The 14,005-nt window shown below is 38.8% G+C and overlaps 1 protein-coding gene across 10 annotated transcripts in view; it reads left to right on the top strand.

Annotated features, from left to right (window-relative positions):
* Positions 1 to 14,005, top strand: part of Nf1 (neurofibromin 1) — a 232,595-nt gene that overhangs the window by 104,809 nt on the left and 113,781 nt on the right. For 6 of the 10 annotated variants that reach the window (XM_087569750.1, XM_087569756.1, XM_087569751.1 and 3 more), the window contains 4 exon segments: positions 1,514 to 1,675; positions 1,805 to 1,908; positions 7,007 to 7,142; positions 11,279 to 11,341. In XM_087569750.1, the coding sequence (XP_087425876.1) occupies positions 1,514 to 1,675; positions 1,805 to 1,908; positions 7,007 to 7,142; positions 11,279 to 11,341 (465 nt within the window). 10 annotated transcript variants of the gene reach the window in all.

Below are 14,005 nucleotides of genomic sequence, written 5' to 3' on the forward strand. Positions count from 1 at the left end.
GATTTATATGTTAAATTCTCAATATCCACAATACGTCCACACAGTAAACTCACAACCAATTGATAAGGATATAAACCACCCACCTAGATAAGATAAATTTGCCTACAGAAGTCCATCCCAACTACTTTGGCAATTCAAGACCTCCCGGATCTGGGTCATCTTTCTCTGTCTCCATCTTGATTCCCCTTCCTTCTCTTTCTTCTCTGCCTTACAAAAGCTTTGTCCTTGCCTTATTTTTTTACTGTTCAATCATGGCCTTGGCCTAACTTGTGGTAGCCTTCACCTGCATATAGACATCAACCTACATGTACTATCACTTTTTCTAACTTAATTATTTGAAAATTTAATTTGATTATGTAAATACATCTTTTAAAATCCAGATTTTTAGAATTTTCAGGGTTTAGGAGAACGGCATTTCCTGTGGGGCCTAAAAGCAACAACTACTGCTGTCTCTCCTTACTGTTGTGCTGGAATTGAGACCAGTACCTTTCTGTGCTATGCAAGTCCCCCACCCCAGTCCCCCCAAAGCTGGAGCCCAAGCCCAACAACTTTCAATTTGTCCCTAAATTCTTGTCCTTTTAACTTAACTTACAATGAAGGGTAGAGTTTTTATATTTTTGTCAAGATGAATTGTGTAACTACAGGAAATGAAGCAGAGTGCTGAGTCCCCATTAATTCTTTGGCTTCTCCAGTGTCTTGTTCTTATAATCTTGGGACCAGGCCAGGTTGAGGACAAGGCTCTGGACCATGATGGCCTTTATTACTGTTTGAGGGTTGAGGGTTCTTCGTTTATAGCTACTGGTGTTTTCTCTGTCTTCTCTTGGTATTGGGTTTAATAGTGAATTACAGTTTTATTAATTGTGTAAAACAAAAAGCCACAAAAATTTCTGTAAGGAATGAAAGGATAGCCTCAATTCTAACTCTTTAGTTGTACATAAATCTGACTGAATTTTGTGTTTTAATTATCTAGCCGATCCCCCCCCCCCTCTGTTCTGATTTTTAAATAATTCTTTAGTGTTTGCATTTTTGTTGTTTTTGGCCTTAGTCATTCTGTATTTAATTATTTTTAAGAAAACAGTCTGTTCAAAAATGAACTGTTATTTCATGATGTAATTTAGCCAAATCGTGGTATCTTTCTGTCTTCTGGTAAAGCTTAAGTCTCTCATCTTTGACTAGTTTTTTTTTTTTTTTTTTTTTTCTTTCTTTTTTTCGGAGCTGGGGACCGAACCCAGGGCCTTGTGCTCGCTAGGCAAGCGCTCTACCACTGAGCTAAATCCCCAACCCCATCTTTGACTAGTTAATTTTTGGCATTAACAACTATTAGAAACAGGTTTTAAAAGTCATCTATAATAGACAGAGGTAAAATTTAGGAATGATAAGTTATTGTTTACCTTGATTAACAGGTGATTATGAGCTTTAGATCTGCCTTTTTTCTAACCTTTTACAATTTTTTAAATCTACCCAAGAAAAAAGTAAAATTGTTCACAGAAACACAATTGTGCTTTGTTACCAGGATGAGCTGGCTCGAGTTCTGGTCACGCTGTTTGATTCTCGGCATTTGCTCTACCAGCTGCTCTGGAACATGTTTTCTAAGGAGGTAGAGTTGGCAGACTCCATGCAGACTCTCTTTCGAGGCAACAGCTTGGCCAGTAAGATAATGACGTTCTGCTTCAAGGTGTGTGCCATTCACTTTGTGTGCATCCTGCACTAGGTGTGTAGAGAAGAAATCGTTTATAGAGCGTGTTAGGTTGATTATCTTTGCATGCAGCTGTGTGGATATGTGCCTAATTGGGTGTCTCCTTAGGTGTACGGTGCTACTTACCTACAAAAGCTCTTGGACCCCTTGTTACGAATCATTATCACATCCTCCGATTGGCAGCATGTTAGCTTTGAAGTGGATCCTACCAGGTTTGTCATCTTGTCCAAGTTGCTCCTTCACTGCCCCCAGTACTACATGAGGCAAGCCTCATCTCATGTTCCTGTCCTTGGTTTTCTGTTTTTCATAAAGACTATGTGGCCCAACCTGTACTTGAACCTGGAGTCTTCATGACGCAGTTCACACTACTGGGGTTATAGTGTTTCTTTTAACTTTTTTTTTTTTAAATTGATTTAATGTGTGAGTGCCCTGCTGCATATACATCCGCCTGCCTGAAGAGGGCACCAGATCCATTACAAATGGTTATGAGCCACCATGTGGTTGCTGGAAATTGAACTCAGTAGTTTTTACACTAAAGCTAATACACAAATACATTTTCCTTAAAGAATAAAAACATTAATAGATATCATTAAAGGCTTCATTGAGTACCCCCTATGGATACTGTTCTGTTTCACTCTATTCTGTCCTTTTCCCATTCTTTTGTATAAAGATATACGTAGTTTTAGAAGATGTATACTGTAATGTGATTGCTTAATTTTAAAAGGAAACACAATGAATTTGTGGTTTACAACTTAATTTTTTTGCTTAGTCATGGGTCTTTGATCTTTCTGTGAAAGTTTATGAAATTGTTATTCTTTTACTGCTGCACAGTATTTCATAGTTTAGCTCTGTGAATATTGGATTTTGAGACATGGTCTCATAGCATAATTGTGACCCTCCTGGAGCACACTCTGTAGACGATGCTGGCCTGGAACTCACAGAGATCGGCCTGCCTCTGCCTCTCAAGTGCTAAGAGTCATGTGCTGCCATGCCCAGACAGCTTCCATTTTAGTGTTCTAACCTTGTCTTTTCTGCACCCGAGCTGTTTGCTGTGGAGATAATATTTTCTAAGTGCAAATGGGGCTTTTGTTTCTTTGTTTTGTTTTGGTGATGTTTATAATTGTACTTGGGTCCTTTTGCGTGCTAGGAAGTGCCCAACCACTAAGCTTATCCCCAACCTTAGCAGAAATCTTTTTGATACTTACCTTGTGAGTAAGTTGTCGGTGATTTGCTGTTGACAGCAAATGCAGCACAGTTTGCTTGCTCTGTCTGAGCCACCTTTACCTCATCATATGCAGTTCATAGTCACTCTAAGCTCCAAGGAAAAGTACATATTTTTAAAATGTTCTAGAGATACCTAGTAAGCAATATTTCTCATGTCTGTTTTTGAGAAATAATATTTTTGTGTGTGTGCTTGATATGTGTTTGTGGTATATATGTGAAAGACAAAGGATCAGTCACAGATTAACAGGTTTCCTTGGCAAGTCTCTTTATCCATTGAGCCATCTTGTCAGCTCAGTCCTTCATTTCTCATCATGTTAAAAAAAATCAATAAGGCAGACAACATATGGCCGATGTCTGAGTGGTAGATAACTTGCCTAGTAGCATGTGTAAGGCTCTTGGTTCCATCCTCAGCTAAACACACACAAATCTAAGAAAATATAGGAAAGGGAGACACCCATAAATCAACTGTAACTTTTATTTTTGGTAAAAATGACTTTCGAGGGGCTGGAGAGATGACTCACCTGATTAACAGCACTTGCTGTTCATCTAGAGGATCTGTGTTCAAGTCCCAGCATCTATATCAGGTGGTTCACAGCTGCCTGTAAATGCAGTTCCAAGGCATTTTCTGGCCTTGGAGTGCGCCTAAATATGTGGCACTCATTCACACAGATTCACATGTATAAACAAAACTCACCAGCTTCTCGAAATAGACCGTTAGACCCCCAGGGTACATAGGCTTGTTTACACCTGCGACTGTGACCCACTCTGACAAGTCAAGACTTTGAAAATCTACTCTCCTATATTCAAAGGAAGGAAAAACCATCAAGAATTCTGAAGGGCTGAGCACGTAGCTCAGTGATGGAATGCTTGCCATAAATGCATAAGGCTTTGGGTTAGCTCCCTAGGGGGAGTGGGGGAAAAAAAAAGAAAAGAAAAGGAGAAAGGATGTGGGGGAAGATAGAGGGCCAGAGGAACAAGAGGAGGAAGAGAGAGAGCGATTGACTGAAAGAAAAACAGCTAGCACATCAGTTTAGATTGTGTTTTGCTGTTGCCATTCTGGGGATCAAACTATAGGCACGCATATGCTGTAGACATTTCCTGCCAGTGAGCTGCATCCCTTAGCTGGCAGTAACTTATCAGAGGATTGAGATCCCAAGGCAAACCACCATTCCCAAACTTGAGTAGAAACATCTGAATACAGATTGGCAGTACTTACCTACCACAGGAAACAGCTGCTGGAGCCAGTAACTAGTATGGCTACTTAGACCATAATTAACGAGTTGCTACAGGTGGAGTGCAGACTTGCTTAAAAGTTAGAATTCCTTTGCCCCAATATGAAGGGGCTACCCCACCATTATAAGTTTTACCTTCAAAAGGCTTTCTGAGTTTTCAGGAAGAAGGTGAGAGAAACATACCTTTGTGCTTTGGGCAGGAGAAAAACTGAATCATTTGAAATCTGTTCCTTGGATTCTGTTATTCCTAAGCAACATGTGTTTGAAGAGAAAACCCGCTCTTTCCTAGCCTCATTTGACCTGGAGGATGGACCCTCAGCTACCCCTAATCCTCTACCACACCCACAGCCTTTCTGTCTTACATATGGAGAGAGTTCTGGACAAAAGCGAAATCCTTCTGAAATATTCAGGACCTTGAAGTTCAGAGACTTTGGCCCAGCATACAACAACGGGTATAGAATCAGTGCATAGAGCAGTGCCTGCCACTTCCCCGCATCACAGCTGCTGGGCTCCAGTGTATTCACAGTGAATTACAGCTCAGCACAGAACTCTGGTTTAGAAGTCAGGAAAACCTGAGAACAAGGACACAGAGAAACAGACACCCGCGGTTGGGGATTTAGCTCAGTGGTAGAGCGCTTGCCTAGAAAGCGCAAGGCCCTGGGTTCAGTCCCCAGCTCCGAAAAAAAATGAAGGAAAAAAAAAAAAAAAAGAAGAAGAAGAAGAAAAAAAGAGAAACAGACACCCACAGCTCCAGCAAACATTGAACGTAGCTAACTCCCCAGCAGATAAAAGTCTTACACTAAAGGTCTGTTCACCTCAGTTCCTTGTTTCTCTGTATGTGGTGCCTACCTTTCAACAGAAAAACTATAAGCGCGCCAAGAGAGGACAGGTTTTGGTCTGAAGAGACAAAGCAGGCATCAGAACAGGAGTTGGATGTGGTAGAAATTTTGGAATTATTATATTGAATATTTAAAATACCTGGTTATTATGCTGAGAGCCCTAATGAAAGATAGGGACAACATGAAGGGACTGCTGACTAATAAAATCAGGGAACAGGGATGCTAACAAGGAATGCAAAAACAAGAAATGTTAGAGAAGCCATCTAACAGGAAAGAATGGATGGATGGACTAAAGAGGAGATGCAGCAGAGGAGGTTCGGTGAGCAAAAGGTGCCTTGACAGAAAGGAAGCAAGACCACACCCCCCAAAGTGGTGGCGGCAGTAAAAGAGGAATGTAGAAACTTATAGCATTAAATATACATCAGAAGGGGAGAGAGATATTCTAAACTTACAAGTTAAGAAATTCGAGGGAGAGGAGGGTAGGAGACAGCTCAGTCAGCACGAGTTTCCTGGGCAGGCATGAGCCCCATTGAAAAGCCTGCTGGGTAGGCCTGTTGGTTGCTTCCTCCCTTTAGAAGTTTGATGTGCCTTCTAGGGCAGTGAAAGCCAGTCATTAAGTCGTCAGTTCTGGATGGAACAGTTCCCCTGCGTTAGTTTTTACTCAGGTGAGGATTCCCTAAGTGAGTACACTGTGTTTGCATCATTTCCACTCTCCCTCCAGCTCTTCCCATGCTCCCCCAGCTACCTACACTCAAATTTAGAAAATCTTCTAGAATTGTTTAGCGCTGTGTGTGTGTGTGTGTGTGTGTGTGTGTGTGTGTGTGTGTGTGTGTACATGTTTATATGCACATAACCTACTGCATCCAATTTACGGTGCCTTATTTACATGTGTTTAGGGCTGAACACTTAGGATTGGTGTCTCCTTTTTGAAATAAACTAACAATACCAGAAAAAAAAAATCTGGTTCTCCTTCCCTCAGTAGTTATTGGTTGCCTGTAGTTCTTCATCTAGGGGGGAGGCCTTGTTAAAATCTTTCATTCACATAGGTGCACCTACTAGTGTGATCTTTGCAGGTCCCAAGTAGGTGGCCTGAGAGTTTGTGGGAACATCTCTGTTTTGTTGACAAGACACTGTTATGCAGTAGTTGACCAGGCCCTCTGGTTTTTTACAGTCAGTCCCCCTTTTCTTCGATGTTTCTTGAGCCTTAGATATAAGGTTATGTTATAAATGTTGCATTTGGGACTAGACAACCCATGGTCACTGACTTAGTCTCTGCATTTTGACCACTTGTGATTCTCTCTAATAATCTTAAAAACTATGATGCTGGTCTGTACCCACTAGATCAGCTCAGGTTGAGCATCCAGAAGTCAAAAAGATTCCAAAAGCTGAAGCTTTTTTAACATGGTGTTGGCACTCACTAGTGCTGGTATTACAGGCCTGAGATCAGTCCGAATGGTGGAAAGAGAGTCCACACACACACACACACACACACACACACACACACACACTCCCCCCCTTCAACAAACAATCTAGAAGACCACACAAAGTACTAGTATTTCTATACCCACAAAAAACTCTCAAATATGTAATATCTTGGCTGATTTTTATCTTAAATTCTGGTTTCCTCCAAATTGTTTTTGTCATAGTTACTGTTGTTTTGTATGCGTTTGACTGGGTCCTGTAGTCAATGCTGGCCTCAAACTTGCTACCAAACTAAGAATGACCTTCAACTTTTGGTCCTCCTGCCTCCTGTGGGCACCTTCTGAGTATTGGAATTTCAATTTTGTGTTTGTTAGTTTGTTTTAGAGACCTGGCTGTCCTCAAGCTCATGCCAGTCACTTGTCTCCTTGTGAATACTGAAATTAGTGTGAGCTATGCACCTGGTATTATAACTGCTCACCTCCCCACTCCCTTCATAGCAAATTTTTTGTGTTTCAGTGAGGATCGAAAGTCTTATGGGGGTGATTTTGTTTCAATGGTCATGTATGTTTGGTTTTCCCTTTCCTTTGTGACAGGTTAGAGCCCTCTGAGAGCCTTGAGGAGAACCAGAGGAACCTCCTTCAGATGACAGAGAAGTTCTTCCATGCCATCATCAGTTCTTCCTCAGAGTTCCCCTCGCAGCTTCGAAGTGTCTGCCATTGTTTGTACCAGGTATGCTGAAAGTTCCAGATTACCACTCTGAGTCCAAAGGCGCCTGAGAGGAGTGCTATGTACAGAGTCATTGAACACGGACTGTAATGTGGGATAGAGAGGGGTCTAAGTAGTAAGAGCACTGGCTGCTCTCGCAGAGAACCCAGGTTTGGTGGCTCACAGCCATCTCTAACTCCAGGCACAGGGGAGCCAATGCTGTATTCTGACTTCCTCAGGCACCAGGCATGCATGCGGCACACATACAACCAGGAGAACACTTACACACAAGATAAAAGAAACCTCAAAATAGATGTTACCATTAGGTTGGCTTCACATTTTCTTCAGAGACATTTAAAGAACTTTAAGGAAAATACAACTAATCATCTTTGTGTTGAAAACAACTAGTAATTTACTGAATGTACTGCAGTGAGATACACTGTGCATCTTAGCTTATCTTTTGCCTAAATTACTTACAGGAACTTTCTCACTGGAAGCAAGTTTGTTGCTTTTTTACAGTATGAATGGTTTGATCTATAACTTTGGTTTCTCTTTAGGAGATTGTTGGTTTGTGTCCTGTTCTCGCAGGTCATGCTAACTGTCCTGTGTATCTCATGTGGAGTGCTGCTTGTAAGATAGAGTCCACACCATCCAGGAGCTGACTGACTTTCTAACCCTGTCACAGCAAATAGTGCTCCTGAATTCAGATGTCCACAGTGATTTCCTCTGTGTTGAAAGAATAAGGCCTTTGTTCTTCTGTAACTTCTGTTTTTTAATTGGGTATGCAGTTTTAGGAATAATTTATTCCAAGGGATTGCCTATAAATCTGTATTAACTTTTCAAATAGGGGGGAAAACCAACATAGATCCTGGGGTTTGGAATAAGGGTGCAAATAGGGAAAGGACTTACACATTTACCAAAACCCATGCATTTCTCTGATTTTGTAGCGTCATCCTTTTATTTTTGGCTTGCAGCTTTAGTTGCCTAGAGACATTAGCATCATCAGTGAAATCACCATTTAAAAAGCTGTGAGGCTGCTATGTGAATTTTTCTCCATTGCTATTTTAAAAGATGTACTTCTGTATCTATAAAAAGAAAACTTTGCGTACATAGAAATGTAATAAAATATACTTAGTATTCACTTTCTGGATGTGCTAGGACTTTTACTGCCTTTTCAGAAAGCTCTAGGAAGCTTAGGAAGCTCCACATCGGTTATTCACCTGGTCGAACGTGCAGCTAGAGGGTGGTTAATTAGAACTGTGAAATGAAGCTTAATGCATTGCCTGTTTGCTTTCTCCTAACTTTACCCTTAGGTTTCTCTTTACATTCAATTCAGTTGTTTTTCTGTTATAAACTGAGGTGGAAAATAAACAGCACACATTCAAAGTCTGAAATCACCTTCTTGGTTTTTTAGAAAGAAAATGGCTTTCCAAAATGACAGTGACCTTATCACAGTTGGGTAAAAGTGAATGGGGAATTCAGGGTCTGCCTACTAGACTTTAATAGAAACTCTTCATGTGGCTGTCCCCATAATGAGAAATGTATCCGTTTATATCATCAGCAAACTTGGGCACCAGTTTGAAAGCACTATTCTAGTAATGTAAAAAGAATTGGACACTTAATAGGTATGTGGGAAATATTTCATGACGGAATTTATCATTTCTACTCATTTAAGTAAGCAGGATTCTCACCAGCCTTCCTATTTAGGTGTGGAGGGAACCATGAAGGCAAGGAAGTGCTGACTGGTGGCTCACTGCCACTGGTTGCTGTGCTGGGCTGTGCTGTGCTGCTCTGCCCTGCCCTGCCCTGCCCTGCCCTGCCCTGCCCTGCCCTGCCCTGCCCTGCCCTGCCCTGCCCTGCCCTGCCCTGCCCTGCCCTGCCCTGCCCTGCCCTGCCCTGCTTAGAGCACACCTCACAACAGCCTGCATTGCTGTCACATTGGAATTACCACATTAAAGCTTCACAGAAACTCTATACAAATGTTTAGGCTAGGCATTATTTTGTAGTGGATAAAGTTACTGCAGACTACCATGGACCAAAGTTTTCGTTTAAGTAAGATTTTGTTTTTTAATAAGCAAATTTTACAGTGATCAAAGATAAAGACCCAATACATTTTTCATTGAGTCTCTGGTCTTTGTCCTTAACTCAGTCTTCCCTCTGTCAGCCTCTGTTTTTATTCTTTTCTCTCTTTCTTTTTCTTTTCCTTTTTTCCCCCCTCTTGGGGCTTTTGCTTGCCCTTGTAACTTTGGCAGAGATATAATGGTTCCCTTGTACTTTTCTGCTCTGCTGGGAAGGATGGGAACCCATTTTCCTTTTCTTAGTAAACAGCTCCTTTGAGGATCTACTGGGGAAACTTTGGAAGCTAAGTGAGTATATTGCTAGCTGATTTTTACTTGAGTTCAGGTTTGGGTCTTCAAGCTTTTTTGTATCTTGTAATCAGCTATATGTGTTTGCCTTCTTTATTTAGAAAAGATGATTAAAATGCTATGTAAGAATAATATATAATACAATAATTGTTATAATATGTTATAAATGTATGACATTTATAATTAAGCTATTTTTCTCATATACAATTTCTTTTCCTTCTGATAAATTCGGAACAAAGAGAAAATGATTTCTAGAGTGGATATTCAGTTCTGGTGAGAAAAATGGGAAATAACTACTGTGATTTTAAGTAAACATTGTCTTTCCCAGTAAAGTTTCTTCTTCAAATGAGTTTATACATGTGTGTTAAAGCTACATATACCACAATTAAAAAAAACCTGAATATTTACATGGTTATATTTTTGTAAACTGCATTAAAGCCTGAAGTAAAGCACGCTGAAATGAGCTTTTACCTCTGCATCCTAGGCCCAAGATAGTGCTGGCGTCTAGGTGTCCAAGAGCTACTAGATGGATGCATGATGGATGGATGGAGGATGGATGGATGGTTGGAAGATGGATGGTGGATGGATGGATGGTTGGAAGATGGATGGTGGATGGATGGTTGATAGATGGATAATGGATGGATGGGTGCATGTAGGATCCATGATGGATGGATGGTGGATGGATGATGGATTGAAAACTGAGGGGTTTTGATGCCTTAGAAATCTGGATCAAAAAATTTGTGTTATGGTTAAATTGATGTTTTGAGAAAGTGTCTTTTGTTGCCCAGGTTGGTCTTGAACTCTTGATTCTCTTACTTTCCACTCCCTAAGGCCAGGATTACAGGTGTTTACCACCATAACTGGCTCTTATTTTAAGATTTTAAAATATTAAAAAAAATAGTTAGTATAAGTCAATCAGAAGTTTTAATTTTGAAGAAATCTTTATTCTAGAGATGGAGCTCTGTGGTGAGACTGACATGTCTGTGTGGGTTCACATGGGTGGTTTTGGGGTTTTGCGTGTTGAAGGGCAGTCTGATAAATCGTCATCTATAATGAGTGACATTTTAAATCAGGTTTAAATTTGAGTCTACAATATTGTCTTCAATTTCTTAACTTTGATATTAATCAACTTTTTCCTGGTTGATGCTAACATTCTTTTTCCAGATACAGTGGTTTTTAATAAACTGAGTAGTACCGTTTCAGGGATCAGTCCATGTGCGTTGGAAGATGTGAGACTAGAACAACACTCCTTTTAAAAGATGAATTTTAGATTGAGTCTCTAAAATTGTTTTCTGCATATCTAGCCATTTAAATTTTTATTTAATAACATCTTAATTAACTGCTAGGTATTGGAAAAATAACTCTTAAGTCAATTGAAGGATACACAGAGAAGTATTTTACATATCGGAAAAAGTTATGTAGACACAATGTTTTCAGGGTGGTCTACTTCATAATATTTTATGTAAAATTTATCAAAAGCTAGGAATTGACTCAAGTATAAATATTCCTGAGATTTGCTTGAGGACAGCTTTTTCCATGACTTATAGCCAGAAATAGTAGACATGATTGGGTCTCAACATTTCCTGCTGTTTATTTTATGCTTGGCTTAAAAGTGTAATAAAAATTAAAATCCAGGATTAAACTTCTTCCCTCAAAATTCAGTTGATTTCTACTTTTCTGTTGGTTCCATTTGTGTTACATTTTACCATGTAATTTTATGTACAAGCCAACATTGTTTTTGTTGCTGTATGTAGTCGGTGCTGTGACTTGTTTGTGCTCATCTCTGTTCTGTAGGCAACTTGCCACTCCCTACTGAATAAAGCTACAGTAAAAGAAAAAAAGGAAAACAAAAAATCAGTAAGTCTGGAGAACTTTTTACTAGCTGTTTCCTTTGAAGCAAACCCCAAGTCTTTGCTATTGTTAAGAACATCTTCACCTCAGCTATTTGACCTTCACTGTGAAATCATTCTACTAATTCTGGCACAAAATAGCTCTCATTTCGATTAACCCTGGAATTAAGTTACATTGAAACATTCTCTGTGTTCCTTTGGTTTGATTTACCCCAAAGGCATGTTTTGTGCATTTATTACATTGAATACCCTTGATCTAATTTTATTGTTACTTTTTAAATTATAAATGAATGCGAACGAAACTTAATTTCAAGGCCTTAGGGGATGCTGACTGTCTTCATTCTTGCTTCTTGTTTGCAGGTCATGTGAGTGGTTTCTTTTTCTAGAAACAAAAGCACTTCTTAATAAATACATTGTGGGCAGAAATGTGACACCCCCCCCCAAACATAGGCATTAAATTCAGGGTGTACATTCTAGAGCTACCAAAACCAAGGCTCATTTCATACCTCTAATCTCAGAGTTGCTAAATTTTAATTTTTACTCCTTATATATTTTTTTCTTCTTCTTTTTCTTTTTTCTTTTTTTCGGAGCTGGGGACTGAACCCAGGGCCTTGCGGTTGCTAGGCAAGCGCTCTACCACTGAGCTAAATCCCCAACCCCTTAATTGTATTTTTATCTTGATAGTCTCAGCCACCCTAATTTAGACAATTGTGCTTAGATCATAGAAATGTTAATGCTGATGTTACTTTTACCTTAGAGAAAATACACATTACATTTCTCTAGTGAAAAGACAACTCAGTGAGGTCACGTTGACACAGGAGCCTCGTGCAAACATGACTTGAATATATTGCCTGCTTCTGACTTTTGCCTTCTTGTAAAAGGGAGAAAGTTATGATTGCCATAATTATTTTCTTCCTACAACTATCATTTGTTCACAGTATAACTTACATTCATTTTTTAAAATAACATCATCTGTGGATGGGACTCACCATTATCCAGTTTAGTCCTGTCTTTGTTCACTTAATCCAAATGATTATAGAGAATGGTGTAAAAAAAAATTCACAAGTTGTAGGGAGTTTTATTAAAAAGGAATAATTTGAGATCATATTTGTCAGGTTTTATATTTCATTTTCTACTTTAGCTTTACATATAATAAAGCTTTACGTTTATAATTGTGTTTAAAATTTAGAACTAAATTAAACTTTAGAGACTCATACCTTTATTATGGCCATTCAGAATTTTCTTTTTGAGTATAGTACATGAAATTGATCATCTCTGAACAAATGGATTGGATTGGATGGCTCTCCTGCTTAAAACATTTTCCTCTAATGCTTCAGCCTTCTAATTCCCAGCATTGTGGGTTTAACATTATACATCATCACTGTGGAAATTAATTTGCTGTTTCTAACATTCTTGTTTACTGTTACACTAATGTCATTGTGTAGCATAACATAATTAAAGTTAGGCTTTCTGTGTTTCTCTAGAGCATGTATTATAGCTTTTCTAACACTGTTTATTATGGTTTTATATAAAACTATTCCTTGGAATTTTTTCATGGATTTTCATATATGTATAAAATTTTGGAATATATTTCTCAGCACAGGTGACAGTCCTTAAGAAACTAAGGGGTCTAACTGGCAGTACTTCAGAACAGATTCTATAGTATGAAGACATGCTAATCATTATAAATTTAGAATGTCATTTTAAGTGGTTTAACGAAATCTAATATTTTTCTCCTTTGAGAGCAAGCTGACTTCCTTTGTAATAAGTGAAACATAGAAAGTTTGGGTTTTGGGTGTTTAGTTATGTCAACATATGACAGCTGATTCAGTTTATTATATTCAATAATACAATATACTTAGATTACTGGGGAAGTTACCTGCCTAACTCAAGACTTTCAGGATTTCACCATGTATAGCTAGTGATTCTCTGCTGATATATAATTTATTATCTGATTATTATAGTTCAACTTTACCTAAGGGTGTGTGTGTGTGTGTGTGTGTGTGTGTGTGTGTGTGTGTGTGTGTGTGTTGGGGGGTGGTGTTAGCTGATCATTGACCTTACATGAAGAATATTATTTAGGTCAAAATTAGATTTTTATAGAGTTGGAAATAAAAAACAACGTGTCAGGCATGGTGGTCCATGTCTTTAATTCCAGCACTCAGAAGGCAGAGGCAGGTGGATCTCTGACTTGGAGACAGCCTGGTCTACAAAGCAAGTTTCCAGACAGGCAGGGCCACACAGAGAAATTTTGTCTCAAAAAGCCAAAAATAAAACAAAACAAAGCAAACAAAAACTTTATGTGGTATTAGATAAAATTCCAACTTGATTTTAAATAGTGGTGAAAGAGAGAACAGTCTTTCTATAAATTAACTCATGAAACTTTTTATACAGCATTTCTATTAGTTTTAAGTGTTGTTTGGTTTTAGTTCCAAAAATATAGATATCACTGCCAAAAAGATACATATTTACAATAACGAAACTTTTTCTGAAACATGAAGTTTTGATACTATTTTTTAGAGATCTGGAAAGGGTTAAAAGTTAAAGTATTTCTTATTAATTTTATAATAACCCTTCTTAGAAGATAATTCAGACTTTCTTAAGTTCCCAAGATGAGTATTTTCAAATATAAACCAGGAGACATGTAAGTTGTGCTTTATAAGATCTCTTT

The sequence above is a fragment of the Rattus norvegicus genome, chromosome 10, assembly GCF_021556685.1.
Source record: "Rattus norvegicus strain SHRSP/BbbUtx chromosome 10, alternate assembly SHRSP_T2T, whole genome shotgun sequence".
NCBI classification, from domain to species: Eukaryota; Metazoa; Chordata; class Mammalia; order Rodentia; family Muridae; genus Rattus; species Rattus norvegicus.